Below are 15,235 nucleotides of genomic sequence, written 5' to 3'. Positions count from 1 at the left end.
TACACTTTCGGCATGTCTGGTATCCGGCATGTAGATAGCTGGGGTGCCTTCGGCATGTTTATAGCTTGTGTCCGAAATATAGATAGCTGGGGTCCCGCTTCTCCAATCTCATTCTACGCGATTGGTGTTTCTGAACATTAGGCTAACCATATTTTTTATATGATATGATCAATTACGATATTGCTATTTTCAGAGATGCTGTTGCAATTTGGATCGCTTGGGATGTCTTTGATTTCGTTTTTAATTTCAATTTTTTTTAAATTCTATGTGTTAAACGATCAGGACACAAATCATCTAATTATTTTTAGTATGTTATTTGTTTTATTACCTGGTTCTATCGACAGTTGGGGGTTTGTCCCGACTGTACTACATTCAATTTAATGAAAACTTTCTACATTTGTAAAAAAAAATAATTTTTAAAAGTCATAATAGTATAAGTGTTATGTCAAATTTTCTAATTTTTACTTGGAAATCCAACCCAAAATGAGTATGATATTTGTGTTAAGAATATAATAAAAAAATAGAATTATTATACAATTTCAAAATTTTTATCATTTCATTTAAATAGACTATTGAGTCATATGGAAAATAGGATTACTTAGTTGAAATCAATATAAGAAATGTAATTAAAAAATGGATAAAATAATACATATAATATTATAAGTCACATAGAAGTAAGGGAAGAATAAAAATTATACATATAGAGTTATAATAAATTCAAAAAGCGGTGAAATCAAAAGCTGATGAAACTAAAAAGGTATAATATATTGAATTAGCAATACATAAGAGATTTAGGAACACAAAGGTTAAAGTCAAACTGATGAAACAAAAATAAAACCAAACTTAATAGAATAATAAGACATATAAAAGTATAATATAATAAAAATAAAACCGAACTTAAAAGCACAAGGGTTAAAGCCGAAATGGTGAAACAAAAATAAAACCAAACTTAATAGAATCATAAAATATATAGAATTATAAGATAACAAAAATAAAACCAAACTTAACACAATCACAAGACATGTAGAAGTATAAGATAACAAAAATAAAATAAAATTTAATAGAGTCATAAGACATGTAGAAGTATAAGATATACAAACATGAATAAAGGGTGTAATCACGTTGATTCATACCCTGATTACCTTACTTATTTATTTTGTTATCTTATGATCTCGTAAACCCCAAGAGAACCTTTATAAACTTTCCTACGTATTGTTTTGATTAACCCAGATTCTTCGATAACCCGTGAACCTTATTATGTATTGATATTTAGAACTGTTCTAATTAGGAACTAGTATTTTCTGTTGACCATTTGATCAAGATCTTTTATATTAATCCCTGTTTAATTCCAATTCGTTCACTTTCCTTGAATTTTTGAATTGAACTTAAGAATGATTTTTGACTTGAATGAGTCTGAATGATTTCATATTCTTGGTAATGATAAAATGAACTTTGTCAACTTTTCTTACTTCCAACACAAAGGTTTTCCAAACGAATTCTTGATGGATTTGATAAAGACGTAAGAGACTAGTGGGACTAGTCCAGTCACATAAGAAGCTAGCGGGGCTAGTCCAACATAAGGCTGAAATAATGTCATAGCTACCATAACGACCAGATGGAGGTCGGTAAGGGCTGATCACCCGTATTTTTTTTTTAAAAAAGGATGGATATTCCAATCAAGGTTTTTTTTTATGTTTTGTGAAAGAGAAAATGATATAATCCCTTAAGCAGTTTGCTTCTTTTTAATGAGAGGAAATGAAATGATTTGTATTTTTGTTAAGTTATGAATCCTGTGAGCCCTTACAATTTAACTAGTTGTGAATCTTGAAGCTCGATTAACAGCTTCTTTCAATTGAGAAAATCTTTTATAATCTTGCTAATGATTTGTGATGAATGTCGGCTTTCTCCCAATCTTGAGCCTTAAGTCCTGAAAGCCTGAAACCTTTTTATTACCTTTACTTAGCCAATCACTGCCACCTATAAATTGAATGTAGAATGTCTCAGATTTTTGATATTGACATTGTGATGTGGAACTGTTTATATAGTTACTTTCTGATCTTTTTTGCTCATTTATTTGCTTTGATCTAACCATGGAAGTTAAGCAAGAAGATGGCCAGACTTAGGCGCACCGCTTGCAAGAGTGTTCTTGGAGGTCCCTACCGGGTTGTAGGTTTCCAGATGCCAGAGTAGGTAGTTGTTCTGTGTGAGCAAGCGAGTTAGTTTGAAGGGCTTTTATAGTTGGTTCAAATACAATGGGTTATCTATCGATTCCATGTCGGAATCGAATAAATTTGATCTTAATTATATTTTGGGTTGTTATATATTTATTCTGGTTGGTAGTTGTAATCATGTCTCATACTTAATCCTGTTTAGATCATGTTATTATTATTATCGGGGTTTATTATATCTGTTGTGGTTATATTAGTTTAATGGTGTAAGGGTCCTCATTTTCTAACCCTGAGATTGAGGGCATCATAGTTTTAGATTTTTAGAGTGATAAGAAGAACCCTAGATTGATAGCTTGTTGATTTGGTTCTTTTTATATTTGTAGCTTCGAATCTCTGTATTTGGAGTTGTAAGCAAACCCTCCGGGTATTTATACTTTGAATAAAAGAATATTTACCCAGAATCTCTTTGTTTGTTCATTTGGTTTTTAATTTTGATATTCCGCTGCATTAAATTGATAAAAACGAAGAACATACATTCACCCCTCCTGTATGTACCTTTTGGACCTAACAATTGCCTTATATATCTTGCTGCCATCATGTTCTTCTTTGATCCTGAGCACCCACTTCTCATGTAAAGCCTTCTTTACAACTAGTAACTTTGTTAAAGATTAAGTCTCATTCTTTTGAAGAGAACTCATCTCATCTTTCATGGCTGATTTTCACTAAATTGAATCATCCACATGTACTCTCTCGAAATAACACTGAGACTCTCTGTACTTGGTCAATAACATATAATATGCTAAAGAACAAAATATTTGTAGTGGGCTCACAATTTGCTATATTTTCTTACCTCGTTCTGTGGAGTAACTGGAACAGTGTCATTAACATTCTCTGAACTTCCACTATTTCCTGAAAGATCTCCTTCCATAATATCTTCAAGCACTATTTTCTCTTTCCCATCACTACACCATAGAATGCATATAGCAACAACAAAATTTTTTTGCCTAAAGGGCTTTTTATGTTACAGTAGAAAATATGGCAACAAATATGGAAAATTTTGGCATTGCATCCGGTGGTGATGCAATAGGGGTCCTATAGCAACATTTTGAGCCATGTATAGCAACAACACAACCTTATTGCAGTATACAATATTTAGAAATAAAATATTTTTTACTGCAACACAGTAAAATCATTGCAATAGATGTTTTTGTCTGCTAAATAACCACCTTAAGGCAACATTAACCGGTCCTATTGCAATTAATTTATGGTCAAATCTAACAAATATTGCAACAAAATTTGAACCAACTGTAATATTTTATGGTTGATGTAATTTTAAATGGCAACGTATTTGGACATAATTACAACAGTGTTTTAAAAAAAACGAAAGGAACTGTTTGTAAAATATACTAGCCAAGCATTTTTTTATGCCACAAAACCAAGCAATTGTCATTCAAAAGTACCATGACCAAATTAAAAGCAGCTCTCAGGATGTCCCAACATCATCCTTACAAACATTCATAATTTAAGTCTATTTAAAAATAATAATAGCTAGCTAAATCAAATTCACGAGAGAATTTAGTCGCAGACAACTAAACCAAATTCGAGTTCGAATTTAACAAAAGAAGCTAGCTATAGCAAACTGCAGATAACTGAAAGATAAATTAAAGTAAAAATCAGATGGCCCCTGCAACTTCATCTCCATCTGCATCACCATCATCGTCGCTCACTTTTTATGCATCCTCATAATCATCTTCATTTTCATCAACCTCGGCAGAACTTTGAGCACATAGTTCTTCAACATCGATATTTAGACCAGGATTCAATTCACCAAGTTTTTCAAAAATCTTCCTTAGCTTCTTCTGTATTTTCTCCTCCATTGCAGCAGCTAACTTTTCAGTTGCTTTTTCCAGTTCCGAAGAATCTGTTTTTCCCTCTTTTGTCAATTTTTTCTTCGTCTTCCTTGTTATGCCACTCCTTCCAACAAGCCAGTTAGGACCATGAGCTGCAAGATCAAGGTCTGCCATCTCCTCATCCTCATCAGTTGATTTTTGAGGAGTTTTTCCATTTTTCTTTTCCTACGTATAAAATTGAGCAACAAACATTAATTTCAATAAAATACAATTACTCCTTGTAAAATTAATGAAGAAATATAGCAGGGCTAATTATTGACAAAAATACTTGTAAATTTTTTCATAAAATCTGAACATGCAATTTATGAACAAAAATACTTGTAAAATTGGTCGAGAAATATAAAAGTGCTATTTTTACCATCATTGTATGACCTTTGCGGGTTTTTGGATAAATTGCCTTCTTTGTGTCTTGTGCACGGGCATCTTTACCAATTTTCTAGAATAAAATAAAATGTATCAGTTTTCTTACAAGAAATAAATGAAGGGACCGTTAAACAACAAATATGGGTACGTCATACCATTTCATTACGAATCTGAGCAAAACTAGTGCGCCCAGCAGTATGAGTATCAGTCACATTCTTTCAATTTTTTTTATTTGTTTCAGCTTTTTTCTTGACTGATTCATCACTCCAGTACTTGAGAAGCACCTTGAACTGTTCCACTGGAATATTTGCAGGCCTGTTTTTCATCCTTTCGGCGTCAGTATCAAATTTGGTATAGCATGCACTCTTAACACGAGATTTGTATACCCTCCAGTCATCAGCAAGGCTTCTAATAACCCAATCCTTGCCTTCCTCGGGAATTATGTACTTTGTCTAACAAGGTACATAAAAATACGGATAAGAATCAAGAAAGAAACAACTATTTACGATAAATAAACCATTATTTTTGTCTAACAAGGAAATGATAAGAATCTAGAATTAAAGAAGCAACTATTTACGATAAAAAAATAGGTTATTGCACTAGGTTATTAAAAAACTAACATCGTAGATCATAGAGAATTTCATTGGCCCAGATAAAAAAGGCCATCTAAATTTCACTATCCACAAACAGGCCCAGATATGGAAATTAAAATTAAAATACATCAAAATTCAACTAAAAGCCCATCAAAACAAAGAACAAAATGCACAACATTATTGTCGATGATGCTCTTAAAATTAGAAATTGATGTTAAATTTAGAGTAAAAACTCTGTTTTTCCTCCAATAAATAACAAGGACAACAAAAATTAAAAAATGACATAAAATCGAACAATTAACACATACACAATTTACGTCACTAGAATAGATAATAAGGACAACACAATTTACATAAAATACCGTGTTTACCTAAAATACAGAACAAGTTAATTTCAAAAAAAAAATACTGAACAAGTTTAGTAAAAAACAATTAAAGTGCTTTTTACCTTGATATATTCCCACCATCCATCTTTTATTGCTTTAGGAACTTTAGACCAATTTACATAATCAAGTGGGATGTACAGCCTTGCTATCGTCCCGATGAAACTACTGAATTCAGTAATGACATTTTTTTCCTTTGACACGGGCTGGAGGTCATGATTTAAATTAATAACTGGCCTTTCATCGAGTCTCCTTGTGAAAACACGATTCATCTTCGTAGGTCCTCTACGCCTTGTACTTTTGGTACTAGATTCACCTACAAAAATAGCCACAAATAAATATGCATATTCCTGATATAAAAAATAAGACCATTACCTAATATTTGAAATAAACCTATTTCGAAGGCACTATCCACAACATTTTGGAAGTTATTACCTTCAAAATTTTCATCATCATTGACACGCCTTTGTTGTTCCGCATCTTTTTTGTGTTTTTGTAAATCAACAAATGCCTCCATTGTACCAATCCTTTCATTGGCAGGTCTTATTAACTGTGTAAGATCAAGAGGAAATGGCGGGGGAGCTGGTAGTGGCGGGGGAGGTGGTAATATATCTCTATCATTAACCTTGCGAATAATACAAAAAAAATAAATTAAATTAAAACATGAATTAAATTAAAACTAAAACCAACTATGTAGATGCATATGAAACACATAAAGATAAGTTAAATTAAATTAAATTCATATACCTCTGTTCTCCCTTCAGTTTGATTTACTGAACATGAACGGGTCCTTGGTCTGACGATGACTTCGTTAACCTTTTTAACATTTTTTACTTTCTTTTTTGGCTAAATACACAAAAAATAGTCAACAAAATTGTATGTTCCAAAAAACAAAGGAGTTGTATTTGTACAAAAATATACCTGAGGAATAACATGTTCTGCTTCTTCTTCGCTTAAACTATCATGTCCAGAAATATATGCTCGATCAAATTCAGCTTCTGACCAATGATCTGTAACTGTTTTCTTTGCTTTCTTGGTGGATTTCCCAGCAGTAAAGAACTCATTTGCCTTCTCCTTCAGTTTATACTTATCAGCTTCTTTCGCATTCGCTTCCATTCTCCTTCTTCTGTTTAGCTCATAATCAACAAGCTTCTTCTAAACCAAGCACCCAATTAATAAACTTAAATATAAGATGACAATAAAGCATACAATGTGATTACAAAATAAATCTCAGATAATTACCAAAAATACACCGGGATAAAAAATTACCTTATCAATTGCATTCTTTTTCACCAGTTCATCACCTACATTTTGGTTCTCCTCATCACCTGCCTTTCTAAGCTTTCTGGTACTGATCTGTTTATCATGTTCTATTTCATTCTCCACCAAAGCTCGTGACTTTATCTTATCAGTTATCTGTTGTGTAAGATCTTTAATTGTTACAAACTTCCTTTTCAAGGGTAAATCAGCACCTACGATATAAAGACAAAAAAAAATATAAATTGTCAGTTCAATACTCAAATTCATATAAAAAATTATTTGGAGCCAAAATTATTTTACCTTCAAAATGTGTCCTTGGTCTTATGACAATATGTGGTTGTATCTGGGTAGCAGGCACAATAGATGTGTCCACCACATTGTCAAGGTAAATATCCAATAAAGAACCAAGTTTTACCCCTGCTACAAGATCATCTACATCTTTATCAGTCATCAGTAGTTTCCAGCCATCTTCTTTCTTCGCATAAACGCCTCCAATTTCTTTATATCCAAGGTCATCTTTAACATACTCCATCAGTACCGAGAATGAAAATCTATCAGGATCCATAGCTGCATTAATTGTTGTAGATGTTCCATTTGAGTATTTGGTTTTTTGAAACTGGCCTTTATGGTGGAACCTGAGGAAAAAATAGTTTTCTTTCATAACCTGAAAATAACATAAACATGAATATTAATTAGTCCCCACATTATACAGATATAAGCAATTACTATCAAGTAACAAGTGAAACATAAATATTAAATTTTAGGGCTAAACAACAAACAACAAGTAGCAAAAATCAAATGAACTGGTCATCAAATTTTACAAGCAATCAGGAATAAGTTACAAGTAGTGGTACAATGTTTGTCATGATTAAAAGCAACAGATGAGCATAAAAAAACAGAAATAAAGAAGTCGGCATGTCCATTCATTCGTCATGGTCATCATCATGATCTTCTTTCTCTTCACCGGATGACACATTTTCATTCGGAATGTCATCCCTATGCCAAGTCATATCATCAGTTTGGTTCTGTAATGGGTATTCAAGTTCAGCATTATACATGGTAGGTCCGCAAAGATCTTCAAGCACATCATCAGTTTCCTCGTCTATTCCATTGTGCTCTTTCGGTAGTTTCTTAACAACAAACCACAAGTTCTTTTCGGTACAATCTTGAATGTAGAATACCTGTTGTACTTGTGTAGCTAGTACAAATGGATCATCCTTTTGACATAATTTACTGAAATTGACACGTGTGAGCCCAAAGCAGTCCTTATCCTTTTGATACCAAATGCACCTAAACAAAACAACCGCAAATGCGCCCCAATAATCTACTTCAATAATCTCTTCAATTGCTCCGTAGTAAATAACATCCCCAATTGTTGGATTTTGATCCTTTAAACTCATAAAACTGGTGGTTAGAGCTGTCAAAATGACACCGCTATTTTGTGTAGTACAGTTACCTGGTATGAAATCTGAATCCATTTATGTCATAGCTTTCCATCTTTTATTCTTCCTAGTGCATGTCATGTCATGAGTTTAGAGTAGTCTTTACACATGAATAAGTATTGGAGCCTTGATTTTAACGAGAAATATCGTAAGACTTTTGCAGTAACTTTCGACTTTTTTCTTCTAAGTCAAGAGAAACAGGTGAAGGAGAAATAGGTGTATCAGTCCTGTTTTTTGGGAGTTTCCATCTTAAAACCCCACAAAATTTGCACTTTGTTAAGTTTATATTTCCCCCTAATACAACATGCAATCGGACAAGCGTGTATTTTATGATAATCAAGACTTAATTCTCTAATCATATTTTTGGCCACATTAAAAGAAGAAGGCAGATTTACATCGGGAAATGCCTCCTTTATCAACTTTAGAATACCGCTAAAGGCACCCTCGGTAAAACCATGAGTGCACTTTAATAAGTAAAGTTTCACTATAAATCCTAAAAGAGTAAATTGTTCACACCCCGGATACAAAGGTTGTTTCACTTCCTCAACAAGCTTATAAAACTTTTTTGCTGTGTCATTCATTCTATTCCTAACTCTACTTTCATCACGAATCATTTTATCAAAATCTTCACCTAGGCCCATACCACTATCACAATCCATCTCCTGATCAACTTTTTTAAACTTAGGGGTTTGCACTTCGTATACCCAATTAACAAACGATGGACACATACCGTTACTAACGTGATGATCATACACGTCTTCTTCAGAAAACCAGAAACGATTACTACAATCTTTGCAAGGGCATCTTAGTTCAGATCCCGTGGAAAAATTATCGAAAGCATTTTTGTACAAAATCTGTCACCCCATTACTATAGGCCTCACTGTATTTCGGAAGTGAAACCCTAGTCATATTGATTGTTCACAAACTTATTTTCTTCACAAAGAAGGAAACAAAGGACATACATCATGAATTATATAATCATAATTATAAAATCTCATTTATAAAATGAGATTTTATCAATACAAGCCTAAACATTCCTAATTAAAATTCATATTGAAAGATCTCATAGTTATAAACTAAATCAAAAAATAAACAAACTAAGTTATAATCGGTGACAACAAAGTCAGTACTCATACAATAATCACAAACGAAATCCCTAATTAAAATTATACACAGTCGATTAAACAAAATAACTAAAAAAATCAGAACATGCACAATCGATTAAAATGTATTTTGAGGACAAGAAACAAGATTGAACATAGAAAACATAATCGATTAAGATTTGAAAAGAAGAACAATCACAGGGTATTTTGTAATCAAACTTATAATCGATTTAGGGAAAAAAATTTGACGCAAGGATCTGTGTTTTACCTTTTTGGAGCTTCAAACTTCTTCGAGATTTGTTATCAGCTTCAGATTTCTCCTCAGAAACTCCTCTCTTACGGTGTTCTTCTTCGAGCTGTGTTTATACGCTGTGTTTATGCGGCGTGTGTTTACTTTGTCTAAAAATGTTATGTCGGGTTATGGGCCCTCTTTTTTGTTTGGGAAGCCCGACAATTTTTTTAGTGAAATCCCGCCTAGCAAAATTGCAGAAGCCCGCCACTTATTTGGCTAAATTTTTTAATGTACTGTAACGCCTAACAATTCTTATTACAATAGATAGCAAATTGTTAACTTTTTTCTTTTTTTTGCATTTCAATTGCAATAATTTTAAAACTCCCTGCAATATATATACAATGGTCTACCATTTGCAACATCATTTCTCAAATTTTTAAAAATGTGGTTGTTATAACCATTCTATGTTATAGTGCATGTTGTTACTTAATAAACTTAATCAGCTACAAGTTTATTCTTATACAATGCATTCTTATTAAAATTAACATCTTTACTTCTAACGATTTTTTCATCTTTTCATCACCCGTATCATCTGAACCATAATCATTTTGATTAAGTTTAGAAATACGATAACGTAATTGTTTTTCTTCCGCAAGAACATGTCCCTAAATTGGAATCCATATTCGAATAAAACTGCACTGATTAAATTCCACGTCAGTTCCATATTACGTTACACACTAACTTTTGCTGGCGGATACTATCATTACATGGGAATATAATTTCACAATCGTTCATTATATGGGATGAGAGTTGACATGATTCCATTTTATCTCCACCCTCCTGATCTTGAGACCCAATTCCATGGCAATAATTCCAGCAAACCATTTTGGTTTTCTAGCTAGCAACTTCCAGTTTCCGATAATAAAAACGCCACTGCACCCCCATATCCTAACACCAAAGTTACCAACATAGCTGTCATTCTCGAAGTTGGTTGCAAGAAAGATTTAGAAGTGCAAGAGAATATAATCCAGCGAGTCGCTGTGGAATTTCGCCTTCAAGTTTGTTGGATGAGAGGTCTAGTGACTCCAACACCGTCAACTTTGCAATCGAGGATGGCATCAGGCCTGTGAGATATTGCAAGAAAGATTGAGAAATCTGATTGACACTAGATTTCCGATGTATTCAGGAATCTCCTTGATAAATTAATGGTTGTGAATATAGTTAACATTTTGTCCAACAGAATCTCATTGCCTTTGATTGCCAGATTCGTGAAATCACTGTAATACTGCGCTCCATATAACGACGCTTCATTTTATTCGCTTCACCATTTATCATAGCCTTGAAGTTTCTGAAATATATTTCTGACAGTGTATCAAATATTTGATTGTTTCCAAGATCAAGAACTTGTAAAGCATCAAATCCAGCAAAAGGAGAAGGAATTATTCCTTCTAATCTATTTCCATTTAAATTTACAATTTCCAGATTACGAAAATTTGTTAAGTTTGGTGGATTGTTCCCCTCAATGTTATTCATCGTAGATCAAGCACCTAAAGAATGGTCAAATTTGTTCGACAAATGGGGAGTAAACCGCTCAAAGTGTTATCAGACAAATTAAGGAGCTGAAGAGAGCTCGAATTACAGATCGAGGTGGGTAATGATCCACTAAGCTTATTGGATTGAAGATCAAGGTACTGAATATTATTCCAAGGTATTTTCTCAAGTTAGGAAATGGGTGTTCTATCTTTGAACTCTGGTTTATGAGGCCATGAAAATTATTTGATTTCAGAACAAGAACACGGATATTTGGGAGCGACTCCAAACACTGCGGAAATGTATCATGTAATTGATTACTTCCCAGATCAAGAGTTTCTAGCTGTTCAAGTTCAGAAAACGAGGTAGGAACTCTTCCTTCCAATTTATTTCCATACAAATTTATACTTTTCAGATTACGAAAATTTGAAAAGGTTGGTGGAATGTTCCCCTGAATGTTATTCATCCGCAAATCAAACACTAAAAGACGGGTCAAATTTGTCTGACAAATTGGAAGTACACCGCTCAAATTGTTATAAGATAAATTAAGAATTTTAAGAGAGCTCGAGTTACAGAACAGGTTGGGCAATGATCCATTGAGCAAATTAGACTGGATATCGAGATACCAAATATCATTCCAATTTATATGCTCAAGACCGCCTGTTAGTCTGTTGCGAGAAAGATTAAGATACGAGTACAAGTCCCAACTCATTGACCCAATCCCATGGGGAATTTCCCCATGAAGTTCATTTTTTGATAGATCTATATGTTCAATGAACTTCGCATCTGCAGAGAATCGCGGGAACTCTTTCATGTTGCAAGATGCCAATCCCAAGTGATGAAGCTTTGGTGGGAGTGTGACCATACTGGTGTTTCTCACTGATAGACTGTTATGAGAAAAATCAAGAGTGTACAGGTTTTTAAGGTGTGAAAACATTTCGCTATCCAAAACACCACTGAAATTGTTTGATGAAAAGACAAGTTGAGTGAGGTTCACAAGCTGAAAAAATGATTGTGGAATGGGTCCATACAGTAAATTGTGTCCACAAGAAAAAACTTGCAATTGTGAATTAGAGGAATCAAATTCATGTAATAGATCTGTGAATCTATTATAGCTCAGATCTAAGACTTGTAATAATGGATTGGCAAACAACCAAGAAGGCAGAGGTCCAGTTAGTGAATTAGATCCCAGATCTAAGATAATTGTTAGTAGCAAGGAGTAGAGTTTTTAGGTTCGTAAGGTTTGCTAAAGCAGTTGGAATTGGGCCACTAAGATAATTGCGTGCAAGGCTCAGCTTAGTAAGTTTACCAAGATTCCCTATGGATCTTGGTATCGGCCCAGACAAATTGCAGGTGAAGAGTTTTAAAGTGGCTAATGACTCTAGAAAGCCTATAGAATCAGGTATACCTCCATGTAAGTTTATACTTCGTAGATTGAGGTGTTGGAGACTAGCACTACTTCTCCACTTACCTTTGGGTAATGCAGCAGTGAGATTATTGCTAAGCTCCCATGCCCATATCTCTAGCACTTCCAAGTTGGGAAGGTGGAAGACCTCTTGCGGTAGTACTCCAGAAATCCTACCTCCGAGTATAAGATATCTCAGGGAAGTAGATAAATTGAAGAGACTCTCATTTCTCCCCCACTTAACTTCGGGTACTATATCGCTGAATGCAATGCTATTAAAGTATAGATCTAGTACCTCCAAGTTAGGATGGTGGAAAACCTCTTGGGGCAATACTCCAGGTACAGCTACAACCGCAAGGTCAAGAACCCTTAGGGAAGTAGACAAATTTGTGGGTAAAACAGAGGAGATGTCAACCGCTTCAAGATTAAGCACTCTCAGTTGAGTTAAATTCTGCAACAGTAATTTAAACACTTCATCTTCAAGTTTAGCATTATAGTCACCAGAAAGATCAAGTGAGACCAGTTTATACAACTGAGAGATGCCTGGGGAACTCTCCCTGAAAATCCGGTATTAGAGAGGTTGAGATGTGTCAAATCTTTTGCAAAGAAACCAAATTCCTGAGGGAACTGATTGGAGAGGGAAAAGGCGTTCCAAGTGAGGTCGAGGAACTGGAGATGAGAGAATTGGAAGAGCGTGCTTTTTGGGAATATGGCTCCTTCCAGCTGACTGCAACTTAGATCCAATCCGATTACGTTCCCTGTCTTGTTATCACAGGTTACCCCCTCCCATGTGCAGTAATCTGAACTCATGCTCCAGGTCATCGTTTTCGGATGTGTAGAGTAGCAATATGCAGGACTAGTAGTTCCCAAGCTTAGCTTAAACTGAAATAATGCATTTTTTTGCATGGTTGGACTCAAATTTATAGCAGCTGATGAAGCAAGTAGTTGGCTAAGCAAGAAGATGAGGAGCATCATGATTGTGTGATACCAGGTGAATTTCAACATGTTCATTATATGCTTTATATTATGTTTTGTTGGATGGATTGGTTGCATATGTTGTACTTAGGGTTCATACATTACACATCTGTATTTATTGTTGGACAAACTTAGTATTTTAGACTAAGTTGTGAATCATTTTGAGACTCTATACGAGTGAGACACATTATGTGTTAGTGGTGTGTATTTATTGGAACGTATTCTCCTCTTCGAGGGGATTCCAACGCATATTTACACGCTCAAAATGAGTAAAAGGTGAATGAGAACTGATGTTCCAAAATTTTACCTTTTAATATAAAAAGTGATTTTGTACCACATCGAGAGTAGCACAAACCTATTCCTTAATTTTTCTTATAAATACCATGTACCACATCGAAAAGAAAAACAAGTCCTTTCAAGCATCTCTTTATAAATAGAGTCTTAGGGCACCACTTTTATTAAGTCGAGGAAATAAGAGTCATCTCTTTCATTCTCAGTCTCTTTAGTCTTAAATTTTTTCAATGTTCTGGTGATAGTTTTTGGGTTCAGTTCAAGTTCGCTGAGAGTATATTCGATCTATCAATTATACCAGTATCTTGTTTTATCCTGGGAAGCGGGTCGCTAAACACGGTTGGTGCGGTGCTATTTATTTTCTCAAACCCTTCTCCTAATTTAATTGTTAATTCTCATATGCTTATGTGATTTAATAATTAACAATGTTCTTGTGAAGTAGTTATATATTCAATATATATATATATATATAACAATGTCTTTATCGTACAAGATTGCTAACATTTATAACCAAACTTAGTGAGTTTCATTGTCAGCAGTCTTTATCATCTGGAGGAAAATAAATAAGAGTGGGAAAATGAACTAATACAACAAGATTTCTGGTTTTTGAAAATCAATTATAATTTTTAAAATTAGTTCAGTCTAGAAAATGGACAAAACTTGTTCTGTATTACCTACTGATTTAAGGTGGTAATCCTATTCCTAGCTTACACTAGTCTCTAATCCCATCTCCACAAAACATTTTCGAACTTTTGTCATTATAAATACTAGTCGATAACCATTGCAACGATTTAATTTATTTAAATAATTTTTAAGATCATTGTGAGCATTACTCAAAATTGATTATTTTTTAAAGATCATTGTGAACATTACTCAAAATTGATTATACGATCAGCTAACTCCTAATTTAATTACGATCGGCTAAAGTCAGTAGAAGCAAAATAGCTATTTGATTCAGCTTTACAAGAATTCGCCTCCCTTCTTTCATCCTCTCTACATTTTCAAGTAAATCGAGAGGCTTTCACTGATTTTCTCCGGTGGAAAGCCCCAACCCCTTCATTCTTTGTTATTCTCGTTAATTTCCTTTCAATAAGACCCAATTTTTTGGGTGTTTGTGTGTCTCTCCTATTGGAGTGTGTGTTTTGTCTTTACTTTTGGAGTGTTTGTTATGTTTTTATTTAGTCATGCTTGGGTTTATCTGGTGATGGATCTGTTGATGACGAATTTATTGATATTTTTGGTGATCTGCAAAGCCTGCATCGGATCTGGGATGGTGGTGATTATTGCGAGAGCTTACCTTTCACAACTAAAGATTGTTTATATTTCATGAGTTTACACTTTCGGCATGTCTGGTATCCGGCATGTAGATAGCTGGGGTGCCTTCGGCATGTTTATAGCTTGTGTCCGACATATAGATAGCTGGGGTCCCGCTTCTCCAATCTCATTCTACGCGATTGGTGTTTCTGAACATTAGGCTAACCATATTTTTTATATGATATGATCAATTGCGATATTGCTATTTTCAGAGATGCTGTTGCAATTTGGATCGCTTGGGATGTCTTTGATTTCGTTTTTAATTT

General features: G+C 34.1%; 3 protein-coding genes across 3 annotated transcripts; all 3 read right to left on the bottom strand.

Annotated features, from left to right (window-relative positions):
* Positions 1 to 3,826: 3,826 nt before the first annotated feature.
* On the bottom strand, positions 3,827 to 9,614 carry LOC141704729 (uncharacterized). The gene is made up of 10 exons (XM_074507918.1): positions 9,491 to 9,614; positions 6,978 to 7,341; positions 6,687 to 6,889; positions 6,339 to 6,572; positions 6,165 to 6,263; positions 5,853 to 6,042; positions 5,483 to 5,733; positions 4,597 to 4,893; positions 4,437 to 4,514; positions 3,827 to 4,243 (listed from the first exon to the last, which is right to left on the bottom strand). Exons 2-8 carry the CDS (start codon positions 7,336 to 7,338, stop codon positions 4,660 to 4,662), a joined length of 1,572 nt encoding a protein of 523 aa, XP_074364019.1. The 5' UTR covers positions 7,339 to 7,341; positions 9,491 to 9,614; the 3' UTR covers positions 3,827 to 4,243; positions 4,437 to 4,514; positions 4,597 to 4,659.
* An 815-nt stretch (positions 9,615 to 10,429) lies between these two features.
* Positions 10,430 to 10,987, bottom strand: LOC141704725 (receptor-like protein 32). Its single transcript, XM_074507912.1, has 2 exons — positions 10,741 to 10,987; positions 10,430 to 10,578 (listed from the first exon to the last, which is right to left on the bottom strand). Exons 1-2 carry the CDS (start codon positions 10,985 to 10,987, stop codon positions 10,430 to 10,432), a joined length of 396 nt encoding a protein of 131 aa, XP_074364013.1.
* Positions 10,988 to 11,045: 58 nt separating this feature from the next.
* On the bottom strand, positions 11,046 to 13,211 carry LOC141704727 (receptor-like protein 40). Its single transcript, XM_074507915.1, has 3 exons — positions 12,933 to 13,211; positions 12,456 to 12,840; positions 11,046 to 12,178 (listed from the first exon to the last, which is right to left on the bottom strand). The coding sequence occupies exons 1-3, from the start codon at positions 13,209 to 13,211 to the stop codon at positions 11,046 to 11,048; spliced, it is 1,797 nt and encodes a 598-aa protein (XP_074364016.1).
* Positions 13,212 to 15,235: the final 2,024 nt, after the last annotated feature.

This window comes from Apium graveolens, unplaced genomic scaffold, assembly GCF_009905375.1.
Source record: "Apium graveolens cultivar Ventura unplaced genomic scaffold, ASM990537v1 ctg8188, whole genome shotgun sequence".
Classification (NCBI taxonomy): Eukaryota; Viridiplantae; Streptophyta; class Magnoliopsida; order Apiales; family Apiaceae; genus Apium; species Apium graveolens.
Note: the sequence above shows the minus strand (reverse complement) of the source record. Positions and strands in the feature narration are given on the sequence as shown.